Raw genomic sequence first — 16,374 nt, forward strand, 5'->3', positions numbered from 1 at the left:
TTCCATTAAAAACTATGTCACTGATATCCCCAACGACCGACAATCAATATACAAACATCAAAAAAGTCTAAGCAACATGTACTAATTTAAATTTTTGGATGGTTTTTCACATTATAACGTATTTTATTTATAAAATAATATTTTTAAGGTTGTATTATGTAAAAACAACAGCTGTTGTCTTTATAAGTTCTTTTAATAATAGAAATTAACAATATTAGAATATACTGCAGAAACTAAGGTACATAACCAACTAAACATTTTTTAACAAAATGAATTTATTGTGAAAGAATTGGATAATTGAATACAAAGTATGGCCTCCTCTGCTATTCAGAACTTGTCAGCAACGATTATTCATTGAATTAATGATAGTGTTTATGTCATCTTGCGGTATTCGCTCCCAATGGAACTGTAGCAAATCCTTCAGCTGTTGGGTTGTTGTCATTCCGTCCAAGTCCTTCAAAACACGTCACTGGAGCATGTCCTGCGTGCTCGACGGGATTGAGGTCTGGCGATTATGCAGGCCAGGGCAATACCCGGACGTTCCCCGTTGCCAAGTATTGACTGGTTCGCCGAGCTGCTTCATCAATTTCCATCGGTGTTTTAATACTCTTAAGTTATCTGTTGTTCTTTTAAAATAACACTTATAAAGCTCAAACCATAAGTGATTTTTGCATTTGAAATTAATTTGCTAATTATGATTATATCATTAATTTCGTAAGTAACACGTACTTATGTAGCACATACACAATGTACGTGTCATATATTAAGGTCCTTACTTAATTGGCGTTTTGTCGTACTGGCATCAAATCTCACACACACAATCTTTCACAAAATAACATGAAGAACTTGCTAAACGAAAAATGCAAATTATATGCACACAATATTAATAAGACTATCTTAAACTAAATGATTATTTAAACTTATTTATCCGACTTTGAGAGGTTAGAGGTGATAAGAGAAAAAGAACCATTATCATTAAACTTTATTACAATAATTTACAATTAACAGTTGCATATTATATACACTTATTATACAGCAAAATATAAATCTACATCGTCCAGCGTTCCGCAGCTCAGAATGTTCACAAGAGGGGAATCGGATGACGCCACTGATCGCAGGCACGCGATCTGTAGTTCACTCGTTCACATACAATATATCGCAAGAGTGAGTGAGTCCAGAGCCATGATCCTGGCTGTCCGATTTCCGCCTTGAAAAGAGATGTGATGGAACTTCATTCTATACTTGGACGTCCATCGTTTCAACCACCAGAAAATGCAACAATTTATATTACAATATATTAAATAACATTTCAATTTAAGCTGTACAAAAATTTATTTTAATACATGATATCGACCAAATAGCGCCTTTGATGTTGTTTACTGAATAGACAAAGAGCGATCCGAAACGCACTACACGGCCTTATATGACGCCGAATAAATTGTACAGCTTTTTACAGAAGTATCTTTAAAACCTAATTCCGAGTCAAAATCATGTAATTATTTCTATATACAATAGTTATATATCGTTACCTATTTAAGGGCCCAAGCTATAATAATTATAAATAATATTAAAACCTAGATGTTAATGTACCATCGACAAAATTTAGTCATTACAATCGTTTTCACGAAAAATAATGTACTATGACAATTGATTGACCGTCAGTATCTGATAATATGATTAAAGTTACTTCGAAAACGTATGTTGACGCCAGTTTGTTTATTATGACTGTAGGAAAATGACTTATGTGGGTCACGATTAAATTTTGTCGATTGTACGTACAGCATTAATAAGACACCTATAGAAGACGTTAGTTCAATCTTCACCACACATCTCAAAATTATCGAGACTATAACGAACCCAACTATATCGTTTCATACGTGATTCTATATATCCATAAATAGTTTTCCTATATCTCTTAACACCGATTGGCATGAAGGGTAAAACTAAGCTGAGTAAATAAAATTTTGAAATATAGAACAATATGAATATAAATAAAGGTATAAGTAATAAGAATAATAATTGAATCATAAATTAAAATAAATATGTTACACACAAGTTGTTTTAATATTACCATAAGCACTACATAGTTGTTGCTCTTCAACAAAAAAATGTAATTATTAGTACCTACGACACAAACTGAATGCCGCGTTTTCAACACCAGTAACACGTGCGTACCGTATCCTCTCATTAACTCATGTACACCCTAAACGATTATATTTTAAGAAGCAACTTTCAACTTTTATATTTAACTGTATTAAAGACTGTAAATAGCCCAATAAAAAACATGTTAATCTGAAGAAAACAGCAGTTTCTATTCAAGATTCCATACAACCACTATCATGAATGAATTCTGACTATCGAATAACTTAAGGATTCGCTAACATACAAACGACGCTTGATTAGTCACAGATAACCAAAATCATTGTAATCCGTATTCCGTTATAAGGAGCGAAGTACAAGACAAACAAAATTCTGTCATATAACGTCATTCTTCGCACGACACGCCACAAGTTAGTATATCATCCCCACCATCTGGATGTGTGACGGTCCTCCACAGTGCGGTTTTCAAGGAGCTTCCTTCTCACTCTTGCTTCGTAGTAACAAAGCTGTGGAATGAGCTTCCTTGTGCGGTGTTTCCGGGACGATACGACATGGGTACCTCCAAAAAAAGCGCGTACACCTTCCTTAAAGGCCGGCAACGCTCTTGTGATTCCTCTGGTGTTGCAAGAGAATGTGGGCGGCGGTGATCACTTAACACCACGTGACCCGTACGCTCGTTTGTCCTCCTATTCCATAAAAAAAATAAGAGTGAATTTAATTGCGGTAGTATGTATGCAGTACATACTACCGCGAATTAGATGACACACGATATCACAGTTAAAGTGGGGCGTGTGTTGCACTGAACAATTTGTTGTGACCTAAAGAGCCATTTTGGATAGTGATTCTGCTGCAATTGAATCATTGTTCAATGTCGATGTTAAGAACAAACAATATGCACTCATGAAGAAAGATGAAGTCAATATCACAATTGGCAATTGAAAAATGGGCAATTTGATCACGAAAATAACTATGAAACGAGCACTTTTATCTGGAAAATTTGGTTTGGGTGGCCAAAAGCCGCTGTTTCAAGTAGAAGACTTCATTTTGACAAATACAGGCTGTTAACGTAAAATTGTCAGAAACCAGATCTGTCTTCCATGTTAATATAAGGTTTCGAAATCCTTTCAAGGATGTCCAAATTTATCCAAACAAAGATGTGGGCTCTGATCATAATCTATTCATTACACTGACATTACGAAACCCTCGGACCAAGACAGAGTTTGTCATTGCCAAATTGAGGAATCTACAAGCGGACTAGACTAGCTTAGGCCAGACGATCAAAAGCCGGAGAAATCAGTGGAAAGCCAATAAGCAGATCAGTGATGAAATTCTTGACATGATAAAACATACCATCAAAACAATGTGCACAGATGCTAAAGACGGATATTTTAATGACAAATGTAGGGATAGAATAAAAAATATTTTAAGTATAAATCCAAAAGATGCAGAAATAATTTAAAGGACTGGTAAGAACGAAGAATCCTCCTGGAGTGTGAAGCCATTGCTGTCATGAGAGTGTGGTTCCTTACAGTCCTTGAACTCCAGGGGAAGGACCTGGAAGATAGAAATGAAAAATTGTCAAAAATATTTAAGTTCTTTCTTACAGATATAGCAAAATGATATCAAGGAGATTTATAATGATAGCAGATGTAAGTGATAGAACTCAGTACAAATACTCGTAAAACCCTGAGAATTGAAATTCATAGCGTGATTCTGAATTCTGGCTTAGAATAACTTGTTTAATAAAATCAACGACCACAGGTGCTTATGTCATGATTCTTGAACTTCAAAATGCACAATGCTCAATGGCGCCTGTTTGATTTCACTTGATATATATGATCATGAGACAGCATGATTTAGGAATTACCTGAACAATTGAAAGCAACGTGACAAGGTTATTGAAACAAACATTTACATATAATATTACACCTTACGATCAAAAAAGTAATGTCTTATTATGCCCGCCATTGTATACAAATGATTAAGAAGGAAGGAGGGTGTACATTGTAGGAGGTGATACCCTTGGCGTGGGTCGATGAACTCCGGCTTGCAGCAGGCGCGGCCGTCATGCGAACACCAGCCACAGCACGAACAGGATCGCAACCCACAGGAATATTTTGGACAGGAACTGCTCCTCGTCGTACTGCGCCGTGCCGCGCGGCGCTGCGGCGACACATAAATACAATTATTCTTTAATTTCACAGCTATATTCACCTGAGCCCAAATGGTTCCCATGTTGAGTGTATCTTATATCTTTAAACGAGCAATTCTTGATTCAATATATATAAATTTAGTATAGGTACCTACAGGGGATTTCGGGGGCGATTATGTATTTTACATTTGAATAATAATTAATTTTATTATAACGGTTAAGTAGTTAGTAGTGTGTTTATTTAATGTCGCGATTGAAGCGCCACGCTGTCTATTATACAAATATGCATCCTCGACGATGCCTACAGAGAAATATTTTTTTTTTTAATAAAAATAAGTTATATAGATATGCCTCTTACAAAAAATTTCATCCAATAAGTAATTACAATATGAAAATATAACCTTCCAAAATCCGTTGTTCAACAATTGCCAGACCAATTTGAAAAAGTTTTTAAGAGAATAAAAAGTGTTGACCTACTTATTCTTTTCAATTAATTATATTTAAATGCTTAATTAATAACAATATTGTTAAGAGTTAATTATTTTTGCAGGGCAAGCCGGAGCTTATAATAAGACAGTACTACCTCTATTCCCACTGTCAGTTCCTTTCGCTCTCTACAAAACAATAAATCGTTGATTAATTGTACACCTTTAATGCTAATCTGTGTGAACAGTATATTATAAATATTATTACTTTGTATTACAAAAACGATTGTATGAGTTTTTTTACATTGCATTAAGTTCTTACATGTAATATACCTGTATGTCAATCATTCAATGTGTATATAAAAACTTGGATTTCATTATCTGTACATTCAAATAAAAATATGTTTATTCAAAATAGAATATCATTTATTGAGAGGCATGTCATTCGAAAAAGTCACGTTGGTGTTAATCATATCTAGACACAGATCAGAGGTCAACATCAGTAGGAATAACTTTAATATTAAACCATTAGTACAATAAATTTTTTATTTTTAGAGTTATGTTCAAAATTTGCCATAGTAATGCCAATAATGACTGCCAAGTTAAATGGTCTATCTTTAACCATAGCTCTATTTGAACCCATGATACAGTCTCCGACTAGGGTGGCGATCCAATGATAATCACAACATAGTCATATACAGTGTGTTTTTTTTAAGTGGGACAGTATGGGGAAATCCTAAAGTATAAGAGATACAGGGAAACTGTCTTAGGAAACATTAGGTACTTTTTTGTGAAAAAAAAATGGCATAGTCAAAATTTTGGTCAAGTCTGAGTTGTCCCTAAAAATGATTAATTTTGATGAAATTTTTTTTTGACGCACATCTACTCAGTTTCATGAGGGGATCATTTTATTGTATGGGAAGAAAAAAATCGGGACAGCAGAAGTTAGTCAAATTTAAGAAAATCGTTTTCATTATTACAACCCGTGTAAATTGCCTACCACTGCCCACTGCAAGGTTTTTATTAAAAAAAATATTGCCTATTGCAGTTTCACATTTGAATTTGGAACACTTTATTTGGTTTAAAAAGGATTAAAATACTTTAAGGTATTCTTACGCGAGCACCTTACCTTACAAATCTAATTAAAAAAACAAATTTTAAATTTGGAACTTCTTGAAACAAACAGTGTTTTACTTGATATTTCATTGTTTAAAGTTAACATTATGTTAAGTTTTCGTCATGGAATTATCAAACTCGCATAAAGTAAATTTAATTGAAGCGTTATTTTGTTAATTATCGTAGCTCTGTTAATGCGTTACAGTGGTATCGGGAACGTTATCCGGACCGCGATCAACCGAAATTTTTGACAAACTGGTGAAAATTTTAAGAAAGGGAGGCTGTTTTACACTAAAACGGAAGAGACGAGCCACAGTAATAAATGAATTTACAACTATCGCAATCTTAGGATATTTTGAAGCCTACCCAAAAGCCTCATTGAGGGAAGCTGCTAACAATATCGGTGTGCATAGATCTACAGTACAAAAGGTATTGAAGGCTTACAAGTACAAGTGTTACATAGAAGGTCATCTTGTACAAGCATTGCTTCCAGGAGACACTGACCGGAGATTAGCATTTTGCCAGTGGTTTGTAGCATGCTCGATTAGAAACCCGTCTTTTCCAAGCCGGATTATTTGGACAGATGAATGCAATTTTTCAGACAATGGCATGTACAATAGAAAAAATAATCATTTTTGGGCACGTTCAAACCCCTTCCGAACTACGGCAACCCATAACCAGGTCCGCTTTTCCTTTAATTGTTGGTGTGCAATATTACATAATAAAATCTTTGGCATTTAAATTTACCATGGAACATTGAATAGCCAAAAATATCAGGAAATATTAAACATGGCTGTGGATTTAGTAGATATGGCAATTCCATTAAATAATTTGAATAATATCATCTACCAACAAGACGGCGCCCCTGCCCAAAATAGGTACTAAACAGTTTTTAAATGAACATTTTCTTGATCGCTGGATGGACACAAATGGCCACCACGTTCACCCGATTTAACACCGTTGGATTTTTTCATTTGGGGGTACCTTAAAGGTCGAATTTATGCAGATACTTACAACTCGGTACAAGAGTTAAAAGACGCAGTGCATTATCATTTGAACAACATACATCACAACGCCTTGTCTAAAGCTACCAGAGGTGTTCTGAAACGCGCTCGTGCCTGCATTCGACAAGAGAGAGGCCACTTTGAACATTTACTTTAATGTAAAATTATTTTATTAAATTTACCTAACTTCTGCTGTCCCGATTTTTTTCTTCCCATACAATAAAATGATCCCCTCATGAAACTGAGTAGATGTGCGTCAAAAAAAAATTTAATCAAAATGAATCATTTTTAGGGACAACTCACACTTGACCAAAATTTTGACAATACCAATTTTTTTTCACAAAAAAGTACCTAATGTTTCCTAAGACAGTTTCCCTGCATCTCTTATACTTTAGGATTTCCCCATACTGTCCCACTTAAAAAAAACACACTGTATATTATGAGCTTGTAAAATATTTTATCTACACCCATGCTTTAAATCCTCTATTAAAGATTCTGAAACAGTTAGCTTATTACCAACATTAAAACACCCAATGTCGTAATAACCATTACATCATCCAAACGAGTGTTGTAATGTTGTACTGAATTTCATAACAACACTCCTTGGTTTTTTTTTTCGGATCCCTTCATGCACAAAGAGTATCAACAAACAGCCACATTTTTATTGCTCGATGCGTGGTATCTGTATGAATTTCAAAAAAAGAACATTTTCGTTTACGCGCGTTCCACACTACCAGAACCTGGCGCGTCGTAAAAAAGAAATTAGGTTATTCGAAACCCCGCCATTTTTCTTGAAAAAATGAGCGATTGAAGTTTTGACAGCACACCGCCGGATATTTTAAACGCTGCAAAAGAACATAATATTCAAGTGAATTTTAATAATTGCACAATACAAAATGTAAATTACTACTAAAATAAATAATTAAGTATTTCATTAACACTTAGTTTAATTGTATAAAATCAGTTATGTATGCTATTAAGTTACTACTAGGACTGGCTGTTTTAATGTTAGCAGTAAGCTAACTGTTTCAGAATCTTTTAAATGATTCATATTCTGGGTGTAGATAAAGTCTTGTATGCAACTGTTGATAATTAGGTGTTAAAACACTCATGTGATACTATTATCACATTCGGCTTCGCCTCGTGTGATAAACCCACATTCGTGTTTTAATACCCCTTATTACACAACAGTTGCATAAATAACTATAAAGTTATTGTAATTTAATGACAATGTATGCATAATTTATTTAAATCGATCTTTTTACACATATGTAAATTATAATTCTTATTCTTATGTGAGCGAGTCTATACACTACTCCATTGGTGGCTGCCGCGTACAAACCATATTTGCAGTCAATTAGGACAGGTCAAACATAATTTTTGGCAGTGGGCAGGGCACATAGCTCGACGGACAGATATCCGTTGGAGCACTAATGTCCTTGAATGGCGACCACGTATCAGAAGACGTCGTGTTGGTAGGCCTACCCCACAAGATGTAGTTGGATGAGGGCAGCGCAGGACTGATGGTCATGGCGATCATTGAGGGAGGCCTTTGTCCAGCAGTGGACGTCTTCCGGCTCAAGTAATGATGATGAAACACTCATTTTAACACAGTTATTTATCAACAAATAAACGAGCGTTACTTTACAAGTACGAACCAGCACTGGGGCGGGAATCACCGAAGTTGAAGGTGGAGGTGAACACGCCGAAAGGGAAGGCGCCAATTCCAAATGACATGTGGAACCCATCGCCAAAGCTGAACCCGGGGAACGCGCTGGTGTTCTCCGGCTCCGTGCGCTGTCCGGCGGGGCGCGGTGGCACCTGCGACAAGACAAATCTCATTCGTATAAGAATCATAATAAGAATAATAATTTATTTCTCTTAAAAACATAGGTTTAAAGCAGCTAGTGGCCAGAGTCACCTTTTAGGCAAATAATGCCTGTACCAGGTGGGGTTTATCTCTGTTGCTATACATGGTCTCCTGCATGCTACAATATGAACACAACCATACCATCTAGATATGATTTTCAAGGAACTCTAATAGTGCCAAATGCTGATTTTACACTCTCACTCGATCATTTTTCATACAGTTCATATTTGCTCATAGCAAAAGGACAGAAAGCAGAAACAAACTAAAGTCATAAATTGAGATAAAATATAATCTAGCTTCAGAGCCAAGGAACAAAATAGGAATAAAAGGCACGTAACAAATCATTAATGAGACTGAGCTAACAATACAGTAACAAACATTCAAGTCGGAGGGACAGTTCAACACACCATAAAATTCTTGGAACAAATATTGTTAATGGCTTGTGAGTTGTTCACAAGATCACAGGCAATCACAAAGTCAAATAAACTTTTTTCAATTATGCTTAAACTAAGCGGTTTTGAATCTTCACTTTAAATATTTCTTTGAATTTAATGAATCTACCATATGTTCGGGAAAAATAGAGCTTGTGAGAAGATCTCTGAAGGTCTTCTGAGGGTTAAATTGGACAAGGTTCGATTTACCCCATTCCGCGACCTTCTCGAGAGAGGACTCGATAAAAGAAACAAGTTTCTTCCGGCACTGGTCGACGATTTAGGCCGAGATAGACCTGCATTACCCGTGTATACGGCATCACCAGTGCTGTCGTCTGCATAGCAATGTATCGGAGGTGTCTATAACACACAGCCTTGGGGCACTTCAGCGTTCACAGGCTTCGGGTTCGAGCAACAACCATCGACAACTACTTGTATGCTGCGCCCAGTGAGCAAGCTGGAGGTCCACTTGCATAAGCTCTTGGGAAGCGCAAATGATGTAAGTTTTGAGAGAAGCGGCTTGTGCCATACACAATCAAAGGCCTTCGCTATATCCAGGCTAACTGCCAGGCCTTCCCCCTTGCTTTCGATAGCCGCCGCCTATCTGTGTTAGGTATACTAGAAGATCGCTTGCCGACCGACAATGCCGAAAGCCGTACTGTCGGTCGTCGATCAACTGGTGACCTTCTAGGTATACCAAGAGAATAGATGTGGATATTATATATACAGTCAAAATCTGTTATAACGACATCGAAGGGACTACTCATATTGAGTCGTAAAAACCGATAGTTGTAACAACCGGTGACAGGTATTAATAGGAAAGATAATATGTATATTCATGTAGGAAATTAAACTGCATTTTGTTTACTTCAATAGAAACGTATAATATAAAAGAACAATATCATTTTTCCATCATTTTTGTATGCATAAAATCTGTAATTTTAGTTTGTTTGAAACACTTCTGTCGTGCATACACATTTTGTAATTCACGTTGGATTTTAATCAGCGTATCGTCACAATTTCCCTGCATGTGGAACTCTTCATTAAAAAGAACAATCTTTCGTAATACATAACAGCATTGAGACCGTCAATCAAAGTTGGCACTGTAAATTGTTCTTCCGAGTCTTCCTGTTCATTTTCATTTTCCTCTTGAACTTCACGTACAATATCATCCTCCGTAGCTGGTGCACAAATTGCAATAGACTGATCTACATCAATGAACTCGTCTTCTGTTTCAGTAGTAGATAAAGCAGGTCGTAAATTTTGGGCTAATTGAGCCAAAGAAATATTGTTCTCTTCATCGTCGTCAATCACATCATCTGAGGTTCTTGTTATAAGACTTGTAAGATCTTTAAAACCTGCATGCCCAAAGCAGTTAGCTATAGTTTTTTGTGAAACTTTTTCCCATGGTTCGGATATCATCAAGATGGCATCAAGAACCGTAAAGCTGTTCTGATTATTACTGTCAATGCTTTGTATTAACTTTAACACTTGCAGTCTTCTTTAATGAGATTTTAAACATCTTATTACACCTTGAACCGGTTGGTATTACACCTTTTTCAAAAATTCCGATGTCATCCATTACTTCACATTGTTTTCATACGTTACCGGCAGTGAGCGTATGTTTTTAAAGCATCTTGGTTTCTTAGATTTCCCAATAACTAAAAGCTTCCTTTTACAGGATCCTGTCATATATGCTGCAACCATGATCGTTAGTCTCGTCTTGGACATTTTTCCTCCCGAACAATTCTCTCCTTTGAATTTTAAAGAAGAATATTGTAAAAAAAAGTCCGGTTTCGTCTGCGTTATAAATGTCTTATGGACTGTAGCCTTCGCATAATGTAGGCCACTTTTGCGTAATCCATTCGCCTACAGCATCTTTATCCACACTGGCAGCTTCACCACTCATTTTCCCGCTGACAATGCCATGTCGAGCCCGGAAACGTTGAATCCAACTAGACGAGCAAACAAAATCTTCACCAAAACGTTGAGCAAAATCGTTTGTTGAAGAATTGGTCCATTTATTGGCACATTATTTGTCCTTTGATATTTAAACCACTTTAACAAAGCTTCCTCAATCTTCGTATGCCGCGTTGTTCTGGCTCGTTTCATTTTCAAAAAATTCTTGTCGTAAAGGATTTGAATTTTCTCCCTTTCTTTCCAAATGGTTGAAATTGTCGAGTGAGATACACCATATTCTTTTGCCAGGTCTTTGTTTGGAATTCCTTTCTCTAGCTTTGAAATAATATGCGATTTGTCTTCGATACTGATTTGTTTTCTTTTTTGCGACATGTTACAATTTTCACAGTTAACTCAACAATAATGTTTTGGTGCGTCTTGTGTAAAGATAAGTAACAAACTGACTTAAGAGATATGACGAAGCGGGCCTTGAGGCTACGGCATGCATGTGCTTTGTTTTTAAGAATTACAAAAGACCCTAAACTTTGGTTACTTTTACGATAATAGCCATTGACTATTATACTGTGCCAGATGTGGATACAGTTACCTATTCAAATTGTTTACAATACAGCTGAGCCGGTCGTTCTACAGATATAATTCTCCGAAAACATTAACCAAATGTGGTCGCTTAATGCGGTATGTCGTAGTAAACAATGTCGTAAAAACCAATGTTTTAGATAAGGCGGTCATATAACATTCAGCCAGGACCTTTGATTTTGGTAAATTTAACCGGTATGTGGTTCTAAACGATGTCGCCATAAACGGTTTTGACTGTATATATTTTATTTATAGAATAGGAGGTGAAACGAGCGTACGGGTCACCTGGTGTTAAGTGATCACCGCCGCCCACATTCTCTTGCAACACCAGAGGAATCATAAGAGCGTTGCCGGCCTTTAAGGAAAGTGTACGCATTTTTTTGAAGGTACCCATGTCGTATGGTGCCGAAAACACCGCACAAGGAAGCTCATTCCACAGCTTTGTAGTACGTGGAAGAAAGCTCCTTGAAAACCGCACTGTGGAGGACCGCCACACATCCAGATGGTGGGGATGATATCCTAATTTGTGGCGTGTCGTGCGAAGGTGGAATTATATTATATAGGCAATTAGGCCGTACCTACCTTGTTATGAACCTAAATAAATATAGCACTAGAAAAATAATTTACTTTAATTTGGTTCCGTTATATTATTAGCAAACTTCTATTGAACACCCTTTCATAAAAAATTTCCTTAGGCTAGATACTAAGGTAAGTTACCTACGGTAAGTAATCTTTGCTTATTCTATAGCTTTACCACGACTAGTTAGATCTACAGTGCCTACCTTGCTAGAAAACCAAGAGCTGGCGGTTAATTATGCTCTCCATGATTTTGGAGAGCAGGGAGGTAATAGCAATAGGGCTGTTGTTTGCCGGATCCGAACTGTCTCCTTTTTTTAGATCAGATGGACAAGGGCTGACTTCCATGAGTCAGGGACTACGAATTTTGAATAAGAGTGCCAAAATAAACGCATTAGCACCAGGGTCAACTCAGGGGCACACATTCTAAGCATGATTGGAGAAATGTGGTCCGCATGCCTCCCTAACTATGAAAATTATAAACGAGGAGATCGGTAAAACTAATAAGAGAAATAATGAATTCAAATTAAAGATTGGTAACAGAAACATAAAAACAGATTCTGAAATTGCAGATACATTTGAATAGTTTTTTACTCATATACCTGTCTCTACGACAAAATATCTAAATTCCTCACCTATATCTGCAATAAAACTGCTACAGAAAAACGTATTTTTATGTAATACAAACTTTAAATTTAAGCATGTTGATCGCATAGAGATTATTAAAACGTTTAGACTAATTAGCGTTAAGAAAACTAAAGATCTCTGGGGAATCTCTGTTAACGTAGTGAAATCTGTAATAGAAATTGTAGCCAAAGACTTAGCTTTTATATTCAATAAGTGTGTAGATTGCGGTATATTTCCAAACCAAATGAAACAGAGCAAGATCACTCCTCTATTTAAGTCGGGAGATAAAGCTGACCCCACCAGTTTTAGACCCAGATATGGGTACTACCAACCTTTAGCAAGATTTTCGAAAAAATTATGTTAACACAATTAATTAACCATTTTTACAATAATAACCTCATGCATAATAAACAATATGGTTTTACTCAAGGTCTTTCAACCACAGATGCTAGCATCGAGTAAATAAGAAATATTTTGGATGCTTGGGAGGATTCATGTGATGTGTTAGGAGTGTTTTGTGATTTATCCAAGGCATTCCACTGTGTTCATCATGAAACCTTACTTCAAAAATTTCACCTCTATGGTGTTAGGGATGTTTCACTAGATTTAATAAAATCATACTTGTGTAATAGGATTCAAAGAGCAGACGTTAATGGAAAAATATCAACTGGCTCTATCATATCGATGGGTGTACCGCAGGGCTCAATCTTGGGTCCTTTTTTGTTCCTAGTTTACGTCAATGATTTACCATACCTTATTCAAAATAAACATGATATTATACTGTTTGCTGACGATACATCTTTGTTATTTAAAATAAAACACCAGCAAAAAACTTTCTGTCAGGTTGACGACAACATTGCTGAACTTACTTTTAAACGAAAGGAAAACAAAATGTGTAAGGTTTACACTTCCAAATATAAAGCACATAAAAAACTTATGTAATCGACTTAGCTCTGCAGTATTTGCGATAAAAAAATTAGGCAGCTGACAGATGTTGAAACGGCTAGACTTGTATATTTCAGCTACTTTCATAGTGTCATGTCTTACGGAATTATATTGTGGGGTAGGGCTGCAGATATTGAAAACATATTTGTGCTGCAGAAAAAAGCAATTTTGAGCAGTCTATAAAATGTGTTCAAGGGATTCATTGAGAGAAAAGTTTAGTGAAATAAATATTATGACAGTACACTGCCAGGACATATACGAGAACCTCCTATACGCCCATAAAAATATTAGCCAATTTAAAAAGAATAGTGATGTACACAGTGTCAATACTCGAAACAAACAAACTCGCAATTCCATCTACTAGGCTCCGTAAAATTGCTAAATCTTTTAAAGTGGATTGTGTTGTATTTTATAATAAACTCCCAAATGAAATTAAAATGTTACCTATTAAAAAATTTAAATGTATTGTAAAAAATAAATTAACATCTAAGGCCTATTATAGTGGGAAATATTATTTGAATGATAAAGATAGTTGGAATTCTAAATTTTGTTAATGAATATTGTTATACTCATTTGAATGCTATTGTAACTTTTGTACTTCATCCTGACTTGCACTAAATAACTTATAAAGTTTTACAGTGAATAAAGATTTTTTGACTTTGACTTAACATACACACATACCCCGGCATGAGGCAAATATAAAAAATATATTTTTATATAAATGATCAATGACTTGAGCTTTGAGACCTTGCATGTTCCGTGTGAGTGCTCTTCCACTGAACCAACTGTTCAAGTGATATATTGTTGATAAATCTTGTATGTCTTGTTCAACTCTCAGGTTGTGGCTTCACCTACAGAATCTACTTTACAGTTGGTAACCTGCTCAATTCCAATATTTGCATAATAGTAAATTGACATGAGTTTTAGATTTGAAACAGCAAACATCTCAAGTCAATTTCAAATATTTGATCCCAGAAGTCAGGGATATCACTTAAAAAAATAACAAATTTTCAATTGAGATCATTTGGTTATAATAAGGTTTGATAATTATGCATTGAAATTGATTTGCTTCTAATGAGAATGAAAATAAGGAATATGTTAGGTTAAATGTTATTGGTTGAACATGTTGTTAATATGTGAGGTTCATGTGTTTATATTTAATTATTTTCTAGTTTCTCTTATTCAAACAAACCAACTAGTGTTTTTATAGTGTTCCTCACATGCCCAGGAATATATTAGGGTTCAGCTGAAAGCAGCTGTGGATTGTGAAGCACTAGTGGTTTATACCAACATCAAATATATATATACATAGGAACCAGATTTGTAACATTAATTATATATTTTTAAAACAAAAATTAAAATGAATGAAATGGGACATTTAAATTGTTAATGAGACATTGATTATAAGCACGCTATTTATTGTTAAGTTGACAGCAAGGCTTGTGACCTTTGCTTGGGAACTCGGCTATCATTTTTTATGAATTTTCAATTTTAAGAATTTAGATATGTATGTAATAAATTATTAATAAGGATTTTATTTTTCTGTTATTTGGATCAATGTAAATACATTAAATTAGGTAATATAAATACATCACCAACTTTATACTCACGGTTTTTATATACTTTTAATTATCAAACAGATCTTTTATAAAAAAGCTTCAGCATGAAGTGAAACTCTTAAGTACTTGAACAAAAATTAATTGAAAAAAAATTAAGAATAACTCACTTTGTTCCTTGGATCCTCCTGTTTTGTGTTACCTCTTCCATAGAGTGGAATGACTTTATCTCTGCTGATGGCAGCTTTGCACACTGGACACACTTGCCGGCTTGGTCTTGTCTCTAGCCACTGGTGTAGGCATGGCCAGCTGTAAAAATAACTTATTTATATATTACATCAGCCAAGTGGATGATTGTATAAACATAAATTTTTGAATAAATTGTATTTTTATAGTGCAATAAAGAAAACAAGGGAAATATCTGTCTTTAATTTAATAGGGACCCTATTCTGTTCGAAAATTATTGAGGTCAACTGAGTGAAAGTTGTGATTATTTGTAAACAGTATAATTATTAATGAGAGCTTACCAAAAGAGGTGACCACACATGCTCACGACAGCATCCCTGGCAGTGTCCAAGCAAATGTTGCATTCTAACATCCGTTCATCACGCTTATCTTCTTCACCACCTGCATCTCCTCCCGGAGGCGATGTACTTGCTTTCGCTTCACTCGTCTCAGCCATGACCCAGTCGAAGATTGAACCCTTATTAAAAATATTACGTCACAATCATCTACAGTTCTATTACCTATTGCATCGAGCTGTGACTTGTGATTTGATGTGAGTTGTGAGTATTCACAAAGTACAAACACCAAATGACGTAGGTAGGTACCTATTTATTTGCTGTTTATCAGAATTGTTCTTGATAATATTGTCAACATCTGATTAGTACACGTACACACGCACCAAAACAAATAAGAACAGAAAAGTGATATGTCGTTTTAAACCAGATGCTATTTTTTAGAAATAATAAAGTAAGTACCTACTATACACATCCCCACCTACCCCTTTTTTTAGCTGAAAAGTGAAAACCACAGAACACTGAACAGCTTAAAGATACAACATTACCACGACTATT

The 16,374-nt window shown here is 35.5% G+C and overlaps 1 protein-coding gene and 1 long non-coding RNA gene across 5 annotated transcripts in view; both read right to left on the reverse strand.

Moving 5' to 3' along the window:
* Nucleotides 1-969: 969 nt before the first annotated feature.
* Nucleotides 970-16,336, reverse strand: LOC126965801 (E3 ubiquitin-protein ligase RNF185-like). Of its 4 annotated transcripts, XM_050809583.1 has the most exons (6): nt 16,283-16,299; nt 15,826-16,001; nt 15,469-15,607; nt 8,456-8,618; nt 4,121-4,263; nt 970-3,654 (listed from the first exon to the last, which is right to left on the reverse strand). In XM_050809583.1, the coding sequence occupies exons 1-5, from the start codon at nt 16,289-16,291 to the stop codon at nt 4,166-4,168; spliced, it is 585 nt and encodes a 194-aa protein (XP_050665540.1). In that variant the 5' UTR covers nt 16,292-16,299; the 3' UTR covers nt 970-3,654; nt 4,121-4,165. The 4 variants fall into 4 exon arrangements, with proteins under 4 accessions (XP_050665540.1, XP_050665547.1, XP_050665545.1 ...); XM_050809590.1 differs by having other exon boundaries at nt 970-4,263; nt 16,279-16,336; XM_050809588.1 differs by having other exon boundaries at nt 970-4,263; nt 16,129-16,313.
* The window catches only part of LOC126965849 (uncharacterized), a 31,629-nt gene continuing 16,224 nt past the window's right edge, over nt 970-16,374 (reverse strand). The window contains exon 2 of the long non-coding RNA XR_007729616.1: nt 970-2,490. This is a non-coding gene — a long non-coding RNA (uncharacterized LOC126965849). The remainder of the gene's footprint in view (nt 2,491-16,374) is intronic.

Source organism: Leptidea sinapis, chromosome 1 (genome assembly GCF_905404315.1).
Source record: "Leptidea sinapis chromosome 1, ilLepSina1.1, whole genome shotgun sequence".
Lineage (NCBI taxonomy): Eukaryota > Metazoa > Arthropoda > Insecta > Lepidoptera > Pieridae > Leptidea > Leptidea sinapis.

Excerpts from the sequence above, each read along its gene's own strand:
- LOC126965801 (XM_050809583.1), bottom strand. Across the intron at positions 15,608-15,825 it reads ATGTGTGGTCACCTCTTTTG|CTGGCCATGCCTACACCAGT; the intron begins GTAAGCTCTCAT and ends TTATTTTTACAG. Across the intron at positions 4,264-8,455 it reads TGATTCCCGCCCCAGTGCTG|CGCCGCGCGGCACGGCGCAG; the intron begins GTTCGTACTTGT and ends GTGTCGCCGCAG.